Source organism: Alternaria rosae (assembly GCF_020736505.1).
Source record: "Alternaria rosae strain MPI-PUGE-AT-0040 chromosome Unknown BKA58scaffold_2, whole genome shotgun sequence".
Classification (NCBI taxonomy): Eukaryota; Fungi; Ascomycota; class Dothideomycetes; order Pleosporales; family Pleosporaceae; genus Alternaria; species Alternaria rosae.
Genome location: NW_025763571.1, coordinates 1,311,713 through 1,332,256, shown reverse-complemented (window position 1 = coordinate 1,332,256; position 20,544 = coordinate 1,311,713). Strand labels below are relative to the sequence as shown.

General features: G+C 52.3%; 8 protein-coding genes across 8 annotated transcripts; 4 read left to right on the top strand and 4 right to left on the bottom strand.

The window, feature by feature from the left end:
* Nucleotides 1–699: 699 nt before the first annotated feature.
* On the bottom strand, nucleotides 700–1,354 carry BKA58DRAFT_398076 (uncharacterized protein; the record flags this gene model as incomplete). Its single annotated transcript, XM_046171467.1, has 2 exons — nucleotides 700–1,095; nucleotides 1,148–1,354. The coding sequence occupies 2 exons, from the start codon at nucleotides 1,352–1,354 to the stop codon at nucleotides 700–702; spliced, it is 603 nt and encodes a 200-aa protein (XP_046028814.1).
* A 1,479-nt stretch (nucleotides 1,355–2,833) lies between these two features.
* BKA58DRAFT_435698 (uncharacterized protein) lies at nucleotides 2,834–4,765 on the bottom strand (the record flags this gene model as incomplete). The annotated part of the gene is made up of 4 exons (XM_046173364.1): nucleotides 2,834–3,904; nucleotides 3,954–4,388; nucleotides 4,440–4,535; nucleotides 4,586–4,765. 4 exons carry the CDS (start codon nucleotides 4,763–4,765, stop codon nucleotides 2,834–2,836), a joined length of 1,782 nt encoding a protein of 593 aa, XP_046028813.1.
* Nucleotides 4,766–6,150: 1,385 nt separating this feature from the next.
* Nucleotides 6,151–8,042, top strand: BKA58DRAFT_451959 (uncharacterized protein; the record flags this gene model as incomplete). The annotated part of the gene is made up of 1 exon (XM_046174406.1): nucleotides 6,151–8,042. The coding sequence occupies one exon, from the start codon at nucleotides 6,151–6,153 to the stop codon at nucleotides 7,966–7,968; it is 1,818 nt and encodes a 605-aa protein (XP_046028812.1). The 3' UTR covers nucleotides 7,969–8,042.
* Nucleotides 8,043–9,096: 1,054 nt separating this feature from the next.
* Nucleotides 9,097–11,277, top strand: BKA58DRAFT_86543 (cytochrome P450). The gene is made up of 4 exons (XM_046176071.1): nucleotides 9,097–9,282; nucleotides 9,384–9,671; nucleotides 9,721–10,542; nucleotides 10,655–11,277. The coding sequence occupies exons 1-4, from the start codon at nucleotides 9,145–9,147 to the stop codon at nucleotides 11,135–11,137; spliced, it is 1,731 nt and encodes a 576-aa protein (XP_046028811.1). The 5' UTR covers nucleotides 9,097–9,144; the 3' UTR covers nucleotides 11,138–11,277.
* A 139-nt stretch (nucleotides 11,278–11,416) lies between these two features.
* Nucleotides 11,417–12,178, bottom strand: BKA58DRAFT_435695 (uncharacterized protein; the record flags this gene model as incomplete). Its single annotated transcript, XM_046173363.1, has 1 exon — nucleotides 11,417–12,178. The coding sequence occupies one exon, from the start codon at nucleotides 12,176–12,178 to the stop codon at nucleotides 11,417–11,419; it is 762 nt and encodes a 253-aa protein (XP_046028810.1).
* Nucleotides 12,179–13,303: 1,125 nt separating this feature from the next.
* On the top strand, nucleotides 13,304–16,952 carry BKA58DRAFT_307877 (uncharacterized protein; the record flags this gene model as incomplete). Its single annotated transcript, XM_046167180.1, has 8 exons — nucleotides 13,304–13,499; nucleotides 13,564–13,647; nucleotides 13,701–14,240; nucleotides 14,292–14,562; nucleotides 14,643–14,725; nucleotides 14,785–16,220; nucleotides 16,272–16,600; nucleotides 16,652–16,952. 8 exons carry the CDS (start codon nucleotides 13,304–13,306, stop codon nucleotides 16,950–16,952), a joined length of 3,240 nt encoding a protein of 1,079 aa, XP_046028809.1.
* A 207-nt stretch (nucleotides 16,953–17,159) lies between these two features.
* On the bottom strand, nucleotides 17,160–18,484 carry BKA58DRAFT_417586 (uncharacterized protein; the record flags this gene model as incomplete). Its single annotated transcript, XM_046172639.1, has 3 exons — nucleotides 17,160–17,887; nucleotides 17,932–18,232; nucleotides 18,273–18,484. The coding sequence occupies 3 exons, from the start codon at nucleotides 18,482–18,484 to the stop codon at nucleotides 17,375–17,377; spliced, it is 1,026 nt and encodes a 341-aa protein (XP_046028808.1). The 3' UTR covers nucleotides 17,160–17,374.
* A 443-nt stretch (nucleotides 18,485–18,927) lies between these two features.
* BKA58DRAFT_417585 (uncharacterized protein) lies at nucleotides 18,928–20,343 on the top strand (the record flags this gene model as incomplete). The annotated part of the gene is made up of 5 exons (XM_046172638.1): nucleotides 18,928–19,223; nucleotides 19,291–19,309; nucleotides 19,368–19,876; nucleotides 19,948–20,126; nucleotides 20,186–20,343. The coding sequence occupies 5 exons, from the start codon at nucleotides 18,928–18,930 to the stop codon at nucleotides 20,227–20,229; spliced, it is 1,047 nt and encodes a 348-aa protein (XP_046028807.1). The 3' UTR covers nucleotides 20,230–20,343.
* Between the last annotated feature and the right edge of the window lie 201 nt (nucleotides 20,344–20,544).

Sequence of the window (20,544 nt, the reverse complement as noted above, 5' to 3'; positions counted from 1 at the left end):
TAGGTTGTCGGCGGGCTCGACTTGGAGATGACGATCAACCTGCGAGAGGGATCTGGTATCGTAGATCTCGAATGGTTGTTAAAGAGGCGGTGGTGCAGTCTCTGTGTATAGGAGCCGATTGCGGGGTGTGCTGATCTGCCTGAGCGCCGCCGGGGGCAGTACACAGCGCCGATGATGTCCCGCTTGGGAAGAGCACAACGGCCGCTCTATGGTCTGAGAAGAAGAGCGGGGGACATCGAGGATCGTTTCGTGCGTTGTGGTGTGGTGCGCAGATAGTGGCGCGGTTGTCGAGAAGAGTGAGACACAGACGCGCTGGACGAACAACACTGCTACGCCAAAATTCGAGGCCCGAGCGCTATCTTCTCGCGATGTCGTCGATGCAGACGACTTCGTGTTCTCAGGGGTTCGAATGAGATATGATGCGGGCATTTGGACGCACTCCGGGCAGATGTCATGATACGTCAATGTCGATACCTGGAGAGTCGAGAAAGACACCTACAGCAGAAGTGGCGTACATTACAAAAGATTCATGAACACGTTTTCAAGGAAGGGTAACGGGAGGACATGTCTCCGTATTGCTTGGTTTATCTGATACCGAGCGGCCTGCTCCTCCATCGACAAGATGTCTTCTGTCGAGGGCCCAGCAACCACAAACGCCGACACTAAATGCTCATCAACCCAAAAACCACACAACCCCCTTCATCCACTCAGCTTCTGCATCACACCCTGGGTCGTCGCCGCCATGGTCAGCGTGCCGTTGCCCAACTGTCCAACACCCCAGAAGTTCTCGGACGCTGGCTGGCCCCGGTAGACCAGAGACCTACCCGAGAAGATCTCACCTTCGTCCTCCTCGCGGAAGACACCAAAAGGTGCCTCCCGAGCGATGACGTATTTAGCCATCGCCATTCTGGACCTGAAGTTCGCAGGGTTGCCGCCGACGTCTTCCACCATTTTCTTTAGTCGCGGCGAACTCGCAACTGTGCTCGGGACACGCTGCTGGAAAGCTGCCCAGCGGAGTCGACCGTCCGGCTGGGGCATATAGACCCGCATGCCGTCGGCCTTGTCATCCTTGAGGACGTCGAGGTTCGTGGTGCACTGTAACATGTTAGTCAGTCACTAAGTGATATGGAGAGGGATCAGTACTTACACCAGACCTGGCACCATACGACCAGTAGGTATTGGTCGCGTTGACCACGTTAGCCCGCCAATAATCCCACACGCCCTTTGTAGGCGCCGGGGGAGCCAGGCCAGACAGTTGATGATCGGGCAGGGACCAGCGAGGACCCAGAGAGTCAGTGTACACGAACCCTTGGCAGATGAGGAAGTATTCTGTTTCGGAGAGAGTATCGATCATTGTGATGATGATGTGAGAGTGTCGTTGCTAAGGAGAGGAAGAGGGACAGAGTTGTTGTGCCTTTTGGCCTTGCGCCGAGACTGTGAGTGTGCTAGCGTAGTCAGCCAACGGTCACCCAGGCAATGCTCGAAGAGAAATGAGGAAGTGACGGTGAGAGGGGCGGCTTCCGAGCCTCTACCGTTTGACGGAAGCTTCCAGACACGAGCAGGGTCGTTCTCAGACTTTCCGAGTGACAATCCGAGGAAACGAGTTCACTTGTGGAAAGTTGGATTACGGACCACTACAATGAAGGTCTCTGGCTATTCCGAGGCGTCATTGTGCAGTCTTAGGGCATCATGGAGAAAGAGGAAATACTGCCTGACTGCAGCTCATGCATTGTTCTAATCTACCCGGGCGCCTTCACACCCCTAATCTTGCTCCATAGTATCCTTGAGCCAGGTTGCCTGCGCCAACAGCCAACCTGGAGCTGGCGGATTGCACGGCTGCTCATCAGACCTGAAATCGACCGTGACTTTCTCAATGCCACGCATTCTGCTGAGTCCACGAACTTCAAGGGCAACGCGAAAGACCTGCTCCCAAGATATCTCCCCAACTTCTTGTCTATGCTTCTGGAGGTAGAACTCGAACCAGCGACCGTGGATTGATATGCGTAGTCTCTTAATCTTCAATTGCTCTCGGGACAAGTCAATCCTTGCCGGCAAGGGATCGATTGTGCAGAAGTCCCCGAGCTCTATCTCAACGTTGTGTATGAGGGCCCGGAAATCCCGCTGGATGCCTCTTACCCAGCTCTGGCGGTAGGTCAAGTCGAAGCAATTCTTGCCAAAGAAGACCTCCTGCGATCGGAGGGGGAAGTGCGGAGAGATTGCTATCTGCCAAGGTACTCGATCAGTCGCCGCGGCTGGATTCAAAGATGGTGTGGTATGCTTGGTAGGAGAGAAGACGCCAGAAGAAGGGAGATTGTGAGTGATGTTGAAGGGAGTGAAGAAGTTGGTGGAGAGGCTGCGACTGAAGTTTTCGCGGACAGCTTTCACGACGACGGATGACCGCGCCGATTTAAGGGTCACTTTTAGCGTACGGATGGAGCGCGGCCTCGAACGCTTACAAAAAAAACTACGCAATCACTTCAAGACGCTGCGAGAATAAATTCGGGCTCAAGGCAGATCGAAGTGCCCAGCATCTTGCCGCAATATCCAAGAGCCTCATCCCGTTCAACACGGGAGGATGCACATCCCACAATAAGAGAGCAACTGTCTCCGTGGATCTGGAGTGTCTGCTGTTCATCATTCATTCACAGTCACTATCATATCACGATTGGGTAGCATAGAAGTTTCCATCTATGCTCAGTAAAAGACAGAACGTTGAGGCTTATCACAAGGCCAAGAGGCCATACATGTGGTTTTATTATAAGATACGGTCTATCTACATCAGAACATCGAGAGAGCGCTGCACAGTCAGTTGCTCCCGCTACCAAGCGAATGCTCAAGGCTCGTCCGGTTCATCTGGGTTCTTCCAGTCGAGCCGCCTCAAACGCCCGAGCTCTTCTGCCTTGGAGATCTTGGTCTTGATATTTTCAGGATTCAGACCGTAGGACTCGAGTTCAGAGTTTAGTTCTGACCAAAGCCTCTTCACCAGGGTGTGGCTGCTCAATGGGTGAAGAGCCAGAGCTGGGTAGAGATCTGGCTGATCGTGCCTGCCGCGCCTCCCTTTCGGCTTCGCCAGACACTGTTTCAGTCGCCTGATCCTGATGACTTCGAGTGCGAACGAGGCCTCTACCACCAAGTTGTCCACCCCGCGAAGGCGACTAAGAAGGTCAAGCCCAGGCATCTGACGGAATCTCCGGTGTTTTTCGACAGGTGAAAGAGATCGGATGTCTGTAGTGTCTCGCACTTTGATTGTGACTGACCGCAGCATGTGGCTCTTTCCAATTTCTCTAATCATCTCCTCGGTATTTATCCTCCTCTTCGACGGGTAGGTTACCGGGCCCAAGTAGAGGGATATTTCGACACGCGTTAGACACTCTCGGTATTGTCTAGGTAGACCCCTGATCCATCGAAGGGCATTTCGTCGAAGGACATTGCCGATGGTAAGATCAAAGGTGTTATATCCAAAGAATTGGTCTAAAGCGAGGCGGCGGAGTTGTGGATTCGTTGCAGCTACGGCCAAAAGGTCTCGTAGAGGTGGCAGGCGGAGGTCCGTGTGCCTGGGTTGTCCTGAAATCCCGACCTGGAGTACAGGTTCTCCAGTCGGGTGGTTCGAATCGCTTACGCGGACCGCTTGGCCTGGAAATACCAAAAGATGCCTGAAGATCTCTAGCATCACTTCATTGGGTATGCTATCGATGTCGAAGCCAGGGCTGGCATGTGCGTTGATTGGGGTCGGAATCGCGTTGCCGGTCGTCGACGAAATTTGGTGAGAGGTGGTGTGGGAATTGGTGAGAGGTCGAGGTGCAGGGCACACGTCCAACGGAGAGTATATGTCCGCCGCCAGTACAGACATGCCAACACGCGGATCGATCACTGTTGGATTAATGGTGAACCTTGGCTGCTCGTACTAGTTGCTGTCAGTAAGACGTAGGAGGCCGACCATGCTGTTGACTCACAGTTTGGGTATCTTCAAGGAGGTCTGAGGCAGATAAGTCCGAGAACTGGACCCAACGCATTCCTCCTGTATAACCTTGCTGCTGAGGCTCATCCAAGTCGCAAACGTCGTCATCCTCTGGACCCGACAGGTCGGCGCCTCGGTAGTCCGCGAATAGTCCTCCGTATCGTTCCTGGAACTCGTTGGCAAAGGAGTACGGCGTGACCGGTGATTGCCAGACAAACTCGAGCTCGTTCATTGTCAAGCCCAACTCGCGAAAGGGGAAGGTGGGGAGGTCTGGCGGCGCGTCGGGAAGCTCGTCGAGAGTAGGCGTTGAGATCGGGGTCGTGGCAGTCAGTGTCCAGCTAGGAAATATAGTCACCGGGCTACCATCAGGTGGAGTCAGGAGGTCGGCGACCGCCTCATGATCACACGAGGAGCTGACTGTTGTTAGGATCTGCGCTTTTTGTAAGCTGGAGGACTTCCGATTCTACAAGGCTTGACCGACCTGGACCGACTCAATGAGAGACGTGGAAGCTGTGGAAGCGATCCCAGTTGTACCTACTGGACGAAATCCCAAATGCACTGGCCCCATCGCGGTAGTCTACGACTTGTGAGTTGCGACGTTCACGTCCGTCGCGGAGGATTGCATACCGTGGCTGTAGAGTTGAAGATCGCGGCTTCGTCCGTAAACGGCGCCGGGCCTCGCTGCAAAACCGGGTGGAGATCGTGGCCAGCAGGGGAAAGACATGTTGCAGCGAAGAACAGCAGCAGTAGCAGTAAGTGCCTGCCGACCGCCGCCTTGCCCAGGTGCAGGCGTCCTGGGCCGTACATGGTTGACTGGAAAGTGACTAGAAAAATGTCGGTAAGTCAAATGTCGCACGAGAAGCGCTGGCTGATGTCGACCTACCTGAGTCTGAGTCTTTTCAATATACAAATCTTCAGATATGGGTGTCGCGGAGGGGGGATGGTAGAGGAGTGGGGTTGCAAGGCGAAAACACCTTCAGTTTGTGAGCTTATCAGACACGTGCGTTTTCACTTTTCGGTGACGCGTTACATGAACGCCAAAAGGTCGCCTCCATAAAGAAGGCCCTGGGATGCGACTAGTAAGTCATAGCTCACTGGAAATGTGTTCAGCGATCACGGAATAATGGTATGTTTGTCCATCTGTAGATGCCTATCCATCTGCGTTCCAGAACCGACATCACAAAAGGTTGACGTCCGAGCCGACTGCCAATAGACCCATGTTAAAGTACAGATGTACTGCGAACTGCTGCACTCCTCATTCTATGTAATTGGGTAGTCTGGTCTGGGAACTGTTGCACGTCAAACTGCGCATCTCACGTCGTCCTTCACATGTCAGGCACCGCACGCGGATGGTAAATATAATGGAAAAGTTTGGCACACGAAAGAAAAATGTGTTGTCATTATCGATGGTTGCTACAGAGTCTGGAAGGGGAGTTGCTCTTACCGAAAGAGTGGAATCAAAGCACACTATGGGATAAGGATGCAGTTTGCAAAGCTGTTTCATGAGTGGTCCGACATCTTCGATCAATACTGGGCAGCTCATAGAGATGCTAAACCTCGTTGGGGTCGTACAAGTCCTTGCGATCATTCCGTGACAGCACGTCATGGGAAATTGCTAAGGCCACCAGGAGCTTGAACGCCTCTGTACTCCCAAACGGGAAATCATATGCCTAATAGATGTCGTTCTTCACTGTCCTTTCAGGGAAGCAAGCCGATCTTCGGGACAGGGGTACGTCGCGTGCCTCAACGAGTGAGGGCTTACTCAAGTGGCTAGGTAGAGGACGTGCGTGGACTTTGCCTGGCCATGCGACAGCGACTTTTCAGACTCATATTCGGGGCAGGCCACCCCAAGATTGGACTCGCTTCTCAGACAGACCACGGCGATTACCCTCAAGGCTTTGAACGTACGCAGAATAGCCCATTTGGCAACCACGCCTGCCTGCGAGCACTTGGTGCATTGACCGCGTAGCTCTGCGATTAGCGGGGTATACGATCAGCATCGCACGAACAGCTGCCTCGAAGATACTCTGGGATCTAGCAACCAATTCTGAGATAAGCAAGAAGACACCGTACGGCAGACATCTGCTCATTTGGGATGTCACACTAATTCCCAGCCAGTTGAAACGCGTACGCCCGCAGGAGCCACCATCACACACCTCCTCCGCAATCCCATAGCCGAGGAGCCCTTCAGTATGGCGTCAAGTCAAGACCTGTTGGTCCAACAGCACTTTACCGCCGAAAAGTTCGACCATTTCCTCCCGGGCGCGCCACACGAGGGTGACTTCCGTGCAGAAGCGCTGAAGCCGAAGTCTCGATTAGGCGCTTTTCTCCACGACATGTATTCCTATAGAGGCAAGGGCATATACTGTACGGCCAGTCAAATGATCACTCTCATACTCCTACTGTTTAAGTCTCGCAAGGCGACCAAAGCGCAGATCTTCCACCATGCTGCTCAACTGCTCAACTTCCAACGAGGATATTTCCGAACCCAAATAGCAATAAAGGCTTACTCCAATCACACAATCACGGAGATGGAAGTGTACTTGCTTGAAGAGCGTTCCCGATACGAAGTCAAGTTCCCGCCCGAGGGCCATGATCAGCTACGACCAGAGCCAAGCACTCAAGCCAAGAAGAACAACGACACCCTCTGGCCAGTCTGGGCACGCGGAGTTGGCGCTGAGATGACAGAAGAGGAGAAGGATCCAGAGGGCGAGACGCGCTACAACTACGATTATGGCTCACTCGATGTTGATTGGGCTGATCAACATGACGCTGAGATGGATCGTCGCCTAGAGGCAGGAACTGGACCGGTTCAGTGCGTCTATACACTACCGCCGGGGATGGAAAACGAAGTCTTTGCCTTCTTCTACAATGCAAAGTTCAAGAAACCCAACGCGAACCTCGACACAGGATCTTCAGACACCGCACGCGATTACTTCAGCGCGCTTCCAGTAGAACTCAAGACCAAAGTCGCTCGACTGGTGCTGAAATTCTCGACCAGACTCAGGATTGCAGCCACCACTTTCACCAATGAAGACTGGACAGAAGAGCAGTGGAATCAGAATCTGAGCCCGTCGGAGATCATGCCATATTCTACATACAGATTCTCGTCACTTGTAAAGGTGCCGAAATTCATGGTTCCTTCCAACGCCGCCACAGTTCAGGGACCTTATCACTACTGGAAAATGGAAGCTCCTGCGACTATGCTGGCACTGTTGGCAGTCAACAAAGAGATGCACGCAATTGGAAAACCCGTATTCTACAGCGAAAACTACTTCGAGATTAAGGATGGCATCATGGGTCTTCTCTATCATCACTTTCAGGAAGGAAGTTCCGTAAATGGCACCCAGCTGGCGCACCGCTTCCTTGAGCTCATGACGTGCTCGGAGGCGCACGATGGTACTCCTCGATATGGTCCTCGTCCGCTGGAGTTCATGCGCAATATCAATGTTGATATGGAGCTTTTCCCAAATGATTGCGGCGACGTTCCCGGACAGTACCCATGGCATTTCGAGCGCATAATGAACTCCTTGATCACGATACCCCGTCTCCGGAAACTCGTCATCAACGTCCGCATGTCATTCTTGGACGCTCTCAGAGAGATTTCGCCAGACGAGAAGACCGTCAACCCGTTCACCAGCCCAGAAGTGTGGCCAGGATGGCGCAAGCTACCTTGGGCAGCATCCGCAATTCCTGTTGAGAACGGAAAAGATAGGAAGTCAGCGGCCGGACTTAAGGTCTTCGTCCCCGAAAATCGCAAGGTGGAGAAGTGGCTTCAAAACCTCATCGACATGCCCGACAATTCGCCAGCCAAGATTGTTCACGTTATATCCGAGGATTGGTCTACAGAGGAGTGTCCTTCGGTGTTGATTACCCAGGGCTTGCTGAAAGCTGAACAGCGCTGGTTGAAGGCCTGCAAGAACGACACGGTCATGGAAGGAGAAGAAGAGAGCATTGAGCATGGTACCGACGATACTGAGGAAGTTGAGGGTGTGATCAGCGTGGCATAGTGAGTCTAGGGGCGAGTACGAGCAACGAAGGGAGGATTGGTGAAAACCTCTGGGGCAAATCTATAGATAGCGGAAAAAGATGTACAAGTACTAGAGCCAATCGTTGAGTACATCGATCGGAGAATGTAGGCCGACAACAGCCTCGTAGTCAGACGTGGTGTTTAGCCGTTATTAGACTCTGTAATTCAACCTCACCCTCGCCGTGCAGCCTCGTAGTGCATGTATGTCGCGGCTGGCATGGTCTTATCATTCCAACATTGCCTAAACCGCCCGAATTGTGCAGCAGGCGCGTGTTGCCACTGCCATCTTCTTCGCAATGTGCCGCCACTCTTGTGCGTTTCGCGCCGATTAGGCGTTCGCGGTCGATGTTGCTGAAGGTCCCTACTCCCGGGGTTTCGGTTGCGCAGAGAGCGGGTGCTCTGCTGGTGGGGTCGTGCGGTTCGGACATTCGGCATCTCTGTACACCGTCAGCCTCCATCTAGATGCCGAGTACACACCACCAGCCAGACTGCGTTGTCTCTCGACGCAGAACTTTTCGCATGGCAATGCCCAAAAACTGGCTGTTCTTTGGCGGATGAGCGGTGAGGCTGAGTCAATGCCTTGATATACCTAGGTAGTGTCTACTTGCTACACCTGTATATGCCGTTTGACGACCGGATAGTCAGCGTTTCAAGGCCACATATTCAAAAAGCAGTGACAACCTTGCGAAGATCATCGGCCTAGATAAAGAAGTTTGCGCCAAGATTACAACTCGGCTATACGTTGCGAACAGCCACTCTAAAATCAAGAAAGGACTTATTGTTGTGCGAAGATGACAATGTTGCGCAGAAAGGTGCGTCGGGGTTGGGTGAACGACCCAGCTATGGACGGCTCTCCTGTTTCGTGCCATTCTATTGCGACCTAGAATTTATCGCTCTTGGAACGCTGCTTGACTAGATATGCCAGCGATGCGCTGCGCTAGCATCTCATGTCGCTCTGGTGGGTCTCGGAGATGTGGGTAGACAAAGTAGTAAGACAGGCACTAGTAAAACGTACGACCCGGAAACCAAGCTTCCGGTACAACATCTCTAGGAACAATCAAGCCTACCCAGGTATATAACTGTTAGATACGTTTCAAACATAATAGGACAACGGTCGACATCGAATACTGGGCCAGACACCTTAGTCTTCAAACTCATGGCATATCTTATTGCTGGGGTAGTGACAATAGCGTCACTATTCATCGTTTCCCAGCTATGGCACTTCACCAACAATTATCGAGCAGCTCGCGCGACTGGACTACCCATCATCTTATGCCCTTATGACCCCGATAGCGTAAGTTACCGCTCCTCCTCTCGCAATATGTACTTGAAGCAACCTGCACACCCTTGTCCGTCTCTTCAGATATAGCTATCTGAAACTGATCATACCTCTAGGCGTTCTGGTCCATATTCTGCGTCCCTCTTCGCCCCATTCTTCGCTTCGTCCTCCCCAAATCTATATTTGCTATCGTGGAACTTAGCATCTGGGGCTGGGAGTTCCGGGAGAAAGCAGCAGTTCATGAGAAGCTTGGTCCCGTCTTTGTCGTTGTTACTACAGGACTCAATCGGCTTGTTTGTGCGGACCCGTCTATGGCCCATACCATCATGTCTAGAAGGAGAGACTTTGTCCATCCAGACATTACCACTGGGTCTATGGGGTTTTTGGGTCCAAATATTGTGACTGTAAGTGGAATGCTCACGCTGTAAATTATAACTAATCCATCGGTCAAAGGCCAAAGATGAATCCTGGTCCCGCCAGCGTCGTATCGTCGCCCCGTCTCTGAACGAACGCATTAGCCCAGAAGTGTGGAAAGTGAGCGTAGAACAAGCATCGTCCATGGCACACCTTTTACCCTCAGTCTCCCCAGCTCATACTTCCCAGGGGCCCGCGAAGATAGTTCTTGGTCTTCGTACAATTGCGATGAACGTCCTCGGTCGTATCGCCTATGGGCATAACAAGCCATTCGCTTTATCTCAACCGTCTACCAAACCGTCAGCAGACATCTCATACGTGGATGCTATTTCTTTGGTGACTGACAAGCTCATCTTCGCTGCATTTCTTCCTGCCAGCTTTCTAAGCATGCCCTTCATGCCGCAGATATCACAGCGATTAGGTATAGCGCTGAAGCGATTGCCAGGGCTAACACAACACATGCTCGATCAAGAGCGCCAAAACAGTGCTTCTGCATCGCCGCATGTGAGGCAGACGACCGAGAGTCCAAATAACAGTCGAGGCACCATCATGGAAGAACTTGTCCGCCTCTCAGACCAAGAGAAGATCCGGACGGACACTTCAACACCAGAGTCATTGGACAAGGTCACTAAGAAGTTCCTCACAGAGGAAGAAATCGCGGGAAACCTCTTCATCTTCACCGCTGCTGGTTTCGACACAACTGCAAACACAATGTCCTACGCCGTCGCACTGCTCGCAGTATATCCGGAGTGGCAAGTCTGGATTCAGACTGAGATCGATACTGTGTTTGGAGGGCCTGGCATGCCGCCAGCAGACTATGCAACTGCATTTCCGAAACTTTCCCGATGTTTGGCTGTCATGGTAAGCTAGCTCAACGCCAACATACCTTTTTTCTTGAACGGCATGCTCCAAGGACGGCTAACTCCCTAGCCTCTACCCCATTCGATGCCCGGTGCTGACGTTTCCAATCTAGCTCGAGACCCTACGCCTCTACCCACCCGTAACCCTCCTTATGCGATCCATAACCACGAGTCAGAATATTGCCTTCGCCGACATATCATTCCAGATCGCGGCTCCGTCTACCATTTACGTCAACACAACGGCATTGCATACTTCACGCTCAACATGGGGTTCTGATGCTCTGTCCTTCAATCCCGCACGCTGGCTACGACCCGACACACCAGAGCCCACGCTCATCACACCACCACAAGGAACCTTTATGCCTTGGTCTGTTGGTCCGCGCGTATGCCCTGGGCAAAAGATGTCACAGGTTGAATTTGTAGCTGTTATTGCGACACTGTTCCGTAGATGTAGTGCACGACCAGTTGTTCGTGAGGGGGAAAGTACAGAATCGGCGAGACAGCGCTTGCTCGATTTGTTACAAGACAGTCAGCCGGTGTTGACGCTGCAGATCAATAGGCCCGAGGACGTTCATATACACTGGGCTAAGCGATGAGCAGCATAGTGATGGTGCGTCGAGAAGAAGACCAGATGCGGCGTATGAGCGAGATACATGATATATTGGTGTTTGTTGTAGATAGTACCGAAGTAGACTTCTCTTACCTATTTTCGCAATAGGTTGGGTAAGAAGATATGTTTGCGCTCATCAAAATCTTGCTCCTCGCGCACCGTGCAAAACGTTCCGGGCGTGACATCTATGTCGGAAGGTCCGAAGCTAACAAAGCTTCGAAATGCAGCCGTTCCAAGGTTGTTACAGCTCTGCTGCTGATACAGGCTAGGGGCTGACTTTCTGTTCATCTAACCCCTTTGCCCATCTGAGGAAAAGAAACACGCACGCCGAGATCGTGAACGCCTGGGTCGCGATCAGGGTGGCTTTTCCTTTCAGGGTACGAAGATTCGGTCGCGTCAATACACCGACCACATCGTCAACCAGCGCGACATATGCCGTAAGATTGAGGGTGCGATCGACAAGAAGAACGACTTGTTGCAACATGGGTGTATCGAAGGATACGAAGAAGCGGACTATCCAACTACCAAGTATCCACGTCAGAGCGATCAGAAATTCTGAACGCCTCTGTCTTGTACCCACGGGACGTTCCCCAATGAATTGATCGGCGCCATAACTGAGGAGTATGTCTACTAAGTATTGTATGACGTTTGGTGGTGTACCGAATAACCGACCGTAGGTTGCGATAACGCCTGCACGGTAGAGGTCGTTCTTGCGTGTGAATCGGATGGATTGCTTCGGACTAGGTTCGGGTCGGTTCGACGGGTAGAAGGAGGATGCTGCAAGGTACGTCGGTATAGCGAAAGATACTACAAGTGGTAAACTGTTCCCGCCAGTCGTAAAGCCAGTGGCCTGAGCGATGGCTGGTGACAAGAAAACAGCAAAAGGGCTAGCAATCAAGGGGGCGTATAGGTGAGCATATCGGCGCCACCCGGCAATGGCATAGTCTGCTTCTCCAGTGTCTGGTACATGTGCTGTTGAAGTACTTGGAGGCTGCTGTGGCAGTCCATCACTATCGTGGGTGTTCATGGCGAAGGGGATGGAACACGATGCGGTAAGCTTCGTGTGCTGGGCATCTCTTGGCTTGGGAAGCTTCATCCCGCACAGACACAACTTTGGAAGCTGCCCCTTTCGATGAGCAGCCATCCATCGCGACCTTGCTGCTCCAACAGAGTTCACATGCTGCACATATGTCGAGGAGCATCTAGTTATTGACCATTCTCTTAATGCGCCGCCTCTTGCAGGTCCAGTTGATGTTCTGTACACATACCCCGCGATACGGGCCCCAATCCCGCAGTGGCACGCGCGTGGATGGCATGCATATGACTACTTTCCCCCAACGCTTTTATCAGTATCTGCCAGAGCACACACAAGATGCTCATGCAAGTAACATCTGACGCGATACGGTGCGACCCCACCGTAGACCATGAAAGTGCCGACAGGGTCTGAGATCACCCATGAACCCGGGATGCTTCAACAGGCAGCTGCTGACCACCGAGGCATCGTTGCAACGCCAGTCAAGCCATGTTCATTTCTTTTGAACGCGATGACCAGATCCATGGTAGGATGTGAGGTCGAAAATCGCGCATCATTATAGGCTGAGCTCGCAGAAGCTTGATTTCGCGTGTGGTAGCGTGGCTGTGTAGTTCTACGAAAATCGCTCATGGCTAACCGTCAACAGCTCAGACAAACGCAGTCGCCAATGGCACTCCTTGGACGCGTGGGAAAAGGTCCGACGGGATACCTCCGACGCTTACGGTTTACCTGTTGCAGGATCTTGGCCCCATCTTGGATTGTATGAGGTATTTGTGCGTCGAATCGCTTCAAGATGACTATGACAAAGACGAGGAGGTCCTTGTACCATATTCATGGTGTCACTCTACGTAGCTATGATTACGATGGAGCTTTTACGGCATGGAAATCCTACCAAGGCCGCCCAAGCACGTGTTTGACGCGCTGCTAGAGCTTTCGAAGGCACGCTGCTCGTAAAGACGGCAGATAGCTTTCGTCTTTCTCGTAGTATAAGTCGCGCTTCACGCATCACTCAATCTTGTGCTACCTCTCCTCGTACTTCTCAGCTTATCCGGATCTTTTTTGCACACTCCCCGGTCGCACTTCCCGCAGTATCGATCTGTGTTTTCCACAGGTTCGCACATGGACCAGGAAGAAAAGGTCGCTCCTCGCGTCCGTTTTGGAGAGCTACGCCTTCCCGACGAAGAAGATGGATATGCTACCCACGAACGTCGCCATGAGCGCAACCTGTCGCGACGATCAAGTGTGGGCAGTCTTTCCATCCGCAGTGCCGGAGGAGCGCGCACTGTACAGCCAGAGACTGCACTCCCCATCACCTGTGAGTAGCTGCCCCATATGACTTGCTTATGAGACATTCACTGACTCCTGATACGAACATTCAGACCGTACTCTTTCCATCGAGATCGACGAGGATCAATACAAGAAACAGGACGAGGTGAAGAGAGCGAAGGAGAAGGCCGCCGTTGGTGAGTCTATTGAAGAGAAGTTGAGGCAACGTGTACTAATGCCCGCTCTACAGATCTGGCGGACCTCGAATGGCATACACTCGCCGTCCATGAGCTGTGTCGCCGCCTCTCCGTCGACATCGACCAGGGCCTTTCCGACGATCAGGCCAAGCGTCGCATTAGCGAACACGGCCAGAACAAGATGACACCTCCCCCATCAGGGCTACTCAAGAAGATAATAGGCTACTTCTTTGGTGGTTTTGGTAGCATCCTCGTGGTTGCTGGTATCTTGGTGTTTGTCGCATGGAAGCCTCTCGGTAAACCGCCAGCGGTTGCAAACCTGGCGCTTGCCTGTGTACTGATCGCTGTTTGGCTCATCCAAGCTGCCTTCAATGCATGGCAAGACTGGTCCACGAGCAGAGTGATGGCATCCATTGGAACGATGCTGCCCGATCAATGCATTGTCGTGCGCAACGGGTCGCATGCTAGCATCTCGGCCTTGGACCTGGTGCCTGGCGACATTATCGTCATCAAGCAGGGCAACAAGCTACCCGCCGATGTTCGATTTGTCGACATATCTAGCGATTCCATGTTCGATCGCGCAATCCTTACTGGTAGGTAGTACGCACACACACAACCTGAGCATGAGGTCTAACGTCCGCCAGGCGAGTCTGAACCTGTCGCAGCTACCATCGAAGCAACAGAAGACAACTATCTCGAGACCAACAACATTGGTTTACAAGGCACCCATTGCATCTCCGGCGCCTGTCTTGGTGTCTGCGTTGCAACTGGCGACAATACTATCTTCGGTCGTATCGCAAAGCTTACCTCGGATCCAAAGACTGGCATGACACCTCTTCAGAAGGAGATCCTGCGCTTTGTGCTCATTATCTCACTATTCATCACATGCGTCGTTATCCTCATCGTTGTTCTTTGGTACGTTTGTGGCTGGTCTCGAGCAACATGCCTATGCTTGGCTATGTATGAGTTGAAGGATTTGTACTTACGCATCCCAGGGCTGCATGGCTGAGGAAATCTCACCCTACTTGGATTGACGTACCCCTTCTTATCGTCAGTTGCGTCTCGTGCGCTGTTGCATGTATGGACTACCCAGCATATTCTTTCTGTTACACATTTGCTAACGTCTCCTTCCTCTAGTCATTCCCGAAGGCTTGCCGATCGCACTTACCACGAGTCTGACCATCGTTGCGAATATCATGCGCAAGAACAAGATCCTTTGCAAGTCCCTCAAGACCGTTGAGACACTTGGTTCCGTTTCGGTCATCTGTTCCGACAAGACCGGAACATTGACGAAGAACAAAATGGTGGTCACGGACATCTATGCAGCAGGCGAAGAGTACACTACGGATGCGGCGCGTGATATGATGGCAGTCTTTCGATCCGAACAGAACCTCTCCGTACTCTCCAAGGCTAAGACAAACATCATGGATCAAGTCCGCATGCTTGGTGGTCTCTGCAACTCCGGCGAGTTCGATGCCGCTACAATGCATCTTCCCATTGCGGAGCGCAAGATCAACGGCGATGCAACTGATCAGGCTATACTTCGACTTTCAGAGTCTCTTGGGTCAGTGGCTGAGTTGCGTCGCGACTGGAAGAAGGTTTTCGAGATTGCTTTCAACAGCAAGAACAAGTTCATGGTTCGCTTGATGACACCGGCGAACCAGACACCGACGAGCAACAACGCCACTCTCATGATCAAGGGAGCCCCCGATATCCTCCTACCTCGATGCGATCTCATCCTGAACGAGAAGGGTGAAGAGATACCGCTTACCGACGCACAACGCCTCCGTATCGACACCGTCAAAGACAGCTGGTCCCGCCAGGGCAAGCGCGTCATACTGCTCGCTCGCAAGCCGACTATCGTACCCTTCTCCGCCAACCATGAGAAGGAAGTATTGGTCGCAGCCCGGGAAGGCCTCACGTTTGTCGGCATCGTAGGTATCGTAGACCCACCCCGTGATGAGATCCCAGACGTCGTTCGTATTCTTCGGGGAGCTTCGATCCGTATCTTCATGGTCACTGGTGACTTCAAGCTCACTGCTCAGGCGATCGCCGAAGAGTGCGGCATCATTTCGAACTCTGCTTTGGTCGATGACATTAGCGCTCTCGGCCGCGAAGGCAAGATTGGAACTACGAAGCAGTCAATCGTGTTGAGTGGGCCCGAGCTCATCACGTTGAACGCGGCGCAATGGGATCAGCTTTGCCAGTACCAGGAGATTGTGTTCGCTAGGACGACGCCTGAGCAGAAGCTTCGTATCGTCAAGGAGTTCCAGGCTCACGATAACATCGTCGGTATGACAGGTGATGGTGTCAACGATGCGCCATCGCTCAAGGCTGCCGACATTGGTATCGCTATGGGCAGTGGCTCCGATATCGCCATCGAAGCTGCCGATATGGTCCTTCTCGATTCATTCGCCGCCATCATCGAGGCTGTTCAGTACGGTCGCCTGGTCTACGATAACTTAAAGAAGACAATCGTGTACTTGCTTCCCGCCGGTAGCTTCAGTGAGCTGTGGCCTGTCGTTACCAACGTCGCATTTGGTATTCCACAGATCTTGTCATCCTTCCTCATGGTAAGTATATCTGGTCTCGAAACACTGCGTCCGTTAGCTGACTTTGTCTAGATCATCATCTGCTGTCTTACCGATTGTGCTGCCGCCATCACGCTTGCATATGAGAAGCCAGAGGCCGACGTGATGCTTCGCCCTCCCCGCAATCCGAAGAAGGACAGGCTGGTCAACGCTCGGCTCATCTTCCATGCCTACTTTGTTGTTGGTCTACTGCAGTGTTTCCTCGCCTTTACCATGAGCTTCTGGTGGATGCAGCGCAGAGGAGTTCCGTTCACGGCGATGTGGTTGAAGTTTGGTGTCTACGATCCTCAATACGACCCGGAATTCGTTACCGAAGTCGCCAACGAAGCTTCGAGTATCTACTTCGTCACACTCGTGATCATGTGAGCATAATCTTGGAAGTATACTGAGAAACTAGCTAATATTAACGACAGGCAACTATTCAACCTACTTGCTACTCGCACTCGCAGACTCAGCATCTTCCAGCAGCCGCCTATCTTCAACAAGGCTACTCAAAACTGGTCGCTCTTCCCTGCTATGATCTTCGCTATCGTTGTCGTCTTCATCTTCTGTTACATTCCAGCTCTCCAAGACACGATCGACACAAGGACGGTCTCGGTTGAGCACTGGTTCCTTCCGGCTGCTTTCGGTATGGGCTTGCTCGTTCTCGATGAGTCAAGGAAGTACTGTGTGCGCACTTGGCCCAACGGCTTGCTCGCCAAGATTGCTTGGTGATTGTCTTTCCCTATGTCCGAGGATATCAATCTTTTGACATGTTTTCTTGTTCTGCCGGGGCCGTCCAGTTCAGAGGCAGGTGGCCCACTTGCAACAGTAGCGTAGTTGAGGAGGCTTGCCATGTCGGGTCCGAACGAGGCCCAACCTTTTCCTTCTATTCATCAGCAATATGATCCAGAGCCACGCCTCTTTTCCACATGTTCAGAAGTCCCACAATGCAGTGTGTCACTTCCCACTTCAGCCGCAATATCTGTAGATGCACAACCCCTGTCATCGGCATTTTCCATGCGATACCCCACACGGACTTTAATGCGCCTTGCATAACGAAGAACCTCGTGGCTCAAAGACGAAATGCCGGTTATTGAGAGCAAGGGGTCGACGTCAGCCGGCACCAATCGTATCACCTTGCAATATGAAGTTCCTCACAAGGGACAACTGTAGATGCAGGCTTGACCACATTGGGCGCGGCTAAAGGTGACCGTTCCATGTTCGGCTTTGTGTGTGACGAAGGATAGATGAGTACAGGAACAGAACAGGAACAGCGTGGTGTCTGCGGATGATTTTCCACGCGACAGGAAAGCGTCAGTGCCTGCTCCGTAGCAAACCTTGGGAACGCCAAGCGAGGGCGCCCCGCAGACTTCGCCAAACCTTGCTTCGACGACCTCATCCCTCCTCAGGTTGGCACACCGGCGATGACGCGCTGCTAGGAACCGACGACGCCATGGCAAGTCTGCAACACGCCACGGATCTCGATACAAGACACCCCAGACACCTAGAGCTTCGCGTTTTTGATGAATGTCCGCCCAAACGATCCAGTGCTGTTTAGAAATGCTTGCAACGGGATGAAAAGCCCGTGGCAATGTTACAAGTTCATAGCATATAGTATTTTCTACCCGGATACCAGATGATTGTGGGTAAGGCTCAACCTCTCCAGCCTATCGTCACACGTCACCGCCATATGATGGCATCAACGTCCTACCGAAGCGCCTGAGGGTACCATGGAGGTCCAAAGGCACCTCCCACACGATTTGATATCATTAGCGTGGAGTTCCAAATGCTTCTCTATTTCGGTCAGTCTCACCGCGACCTGAAAGCCATCTTTGTAAAGGGTTTGAAGCTGCAGAGCGTTCAAGCGTGCGTGCCACGTGGGCGGCATGGCCCAACGGCGGTTGGCTGACTTCGTTATTTGGACGCTGATGCTGATGATCATACCACGCTCGAAACTTCTCAGACTGCAGCGCTTGAGGCTTTTGGGGTGGGTGCGAGCGGCATGGTTCAACCTAGATAGCGAGTACATATCGATAGCGATGAGACTCACACCTTCTCGTGCTCGACACGGCCCCTGAATTTCTGCAGCCTCCTCTGAAGATTTCGCATGAGGAATTCCATAACATCTTCCTAACTTCGGTGGCTATAGCTTGCGACAGATGCTCGGCGCTCACTGTACCGCTATCATACCCGCCACATGAGTAGAAGCCAAGTGCCTTGGAAGATGCAGCATATGGGCGCTTTACCTCCAATGTCACGGGCATAATATCTTGTGCGGCAAAACCAGAGGCCGCATCCGCAGCTCCGGGCTCCTTGGTGGCCAGATCAGCAGCATGATTCGACGGCGGGCGTGACAAGCTGCAATGACCTTTCCAGCGCACATTCCAGAGTTCGCCATTTTTTGGTTCATCATACGAAGTGGGCGAACAATTTGGGTCGCAAAGCACTTCAACCCAATCATCATACCAGTTTAGATTAACTCCATATTCCGCAGGAATGATCGATCAGGATTTCCCCGTGGTCCGGCAGTTGTCCTCGTGGACATCACTAATCCGGCGAATACTTCGGCGGTCTCGTTATAAGAGATGTTATTAGGAGGCATGGTTGATGCCTCGGATTCTGTGCCTCCAGATTCATCATCACTTATTCCCTCCAGCATCACGTCCATCCTCCAGAGTCAAAGACTACATCACCATTACTAGACACGATGCAGTGGGCTACCCTCCTCGCTGCGGCCACGGCCTTTGCGGGCAACGCCGCTGCCCAGAACATGCTGCGATTTGCTTGCTCGCAGCTCGTCGTCGAACGAACAGATCCTCTTGTCAACCCGGGCGTCAAGTACACACCACATCTTCACCAGATTGTCGGAGGTGACGCTTTCAACATCACGATGGACCCTTCAAACGACATCGCACAGCTGTCCAAGTGTACTTCCTGCAGCTTTGTTCAGGACAAGTCAAACTACTGGACCGCCGTTATGTTCTTTAAGGCAAAGAATGGAACGTGAGTGCTCACAGTACTATATGCACTTCATGTGAGACACATACTAACCTGCTATATTCAACTTCAGATACATTCGAGTACCTCAGGTATGTAACCTCATAGCAAAAATACCATAACTTAGAAAGCCACTAACCCTGACTCAAGATCGGAAACGGTGGACCACAAGGAAAGCTCATCAATGACGGCGGTCTCGACGTCTACTACATCCCCAGCGGGAAAACCACTGCCTTCAAGAAGGGCTTCCGTATGCTTGCCGGCTCAGCCACCAATACCGACAACAGCAAGGTTAAGCTCTCCAACATCTGCCATCGCTGCTGGACCTCTCCATCCGAGAGTACCTTCGTCGGTGGTGCGCCTTGCTCAGGCTCCGATACCGTCGCCATTCCCAAAGATCCCAAATGCAAGCTCATCCGCCAGACTATCATCTTCCCCACCTGCTGGGATGGCAAGAACCTCGACTCACCAGACCACCAAGCCCATGTCGCTTATGGACAGGGCTCAGGCGCTAATGGTGGCGGCGCTTGCCCCTCTACACATCCCGTCAAGCTACCTCAGATCATGTACGAACTCATGTGGGATGTCAGCAAATTTGCCGACAAAAGCTTGTGGCCCACCGATGGCAGCGACCCCTTCGTATACAGTATGAATATCGGGTAAGCCTTGTTGTCTTCTTCATGCAAATTTCACGTCAACGAACGACCGGATTGCTAACTCCGTACTTTAGTGGTTCTGCTGCACATGGTGACTACGTCTTCGGTTGGGAAGCCGACTCCCTGCAAAAGGCCATGGACAACAATTGCAACCTCAACACCGCTTGCCCCAAGGCTGGTCTCACCGTCCAGCAGCCCGCGCAATACAATGCTTGCAAGAAGAAGCAACAAGCTCCCGAGGATGTTGATGGCTGTAAGTTTCACGTACTCGGCTATCACTCATGCGCCATGAAGCTGACATACACAAAATAGGGCTCAAAGAGATGCCGCTCGGCGACATGGCCATCAAGGCATAGACGCTGTTCATCCACACCGACTCCTCAAGGATTGTGTCACTCGGTCGTTGTTGTATTCGTCCTTCGGTAGAAGGGTATTCAGGTGTGGTGCTTTTAGCTTAGCACTCGTTTGGCATTGCGTTGTATAAATCTCTAGATCGCAGGGGAGAATCTAAGTGCGCTTTAACGTGGCGAACATCACGCTTTTGGCAATGTAGCATGCTCGTGATGCTACTGAACAATGGAGACCGGTCACATTCCTCAACTTCTCCACTTCTTATCTTTCGCTTCTTCATGACTGGAAGGATTTATCATCGTTGGTGAAGCACCGCAAGC

What these genes read in the sequence shown, in the direction of transcription:
- BKA58DRAFT_86543 (XM_046176071.1), top strand. Translation starts at nt 9,145, where the DNA reads ATGGCATATCTTATTGCTGGGGTAGTGACAATAGCGTCACTATTCATC. An exon ending in TGGGTCCAAATATTGTGACT is followed by an intron (nt 9,672 to 9,720) that starts GTAAGTGGAATG and finishes CATCGGTCAAAG; the next exon opens with GCCAAAGATGAATCCTGGTC. An exon ending in CCCGATGTTTGGCTGTCATG is followed by an intron (nt 10,543 to 10,654) that starts GTAAGCTAGCTC and finishes TTTCCAATCTAG; the next exon opens with CTCGAGACCCTACGCCTCTA.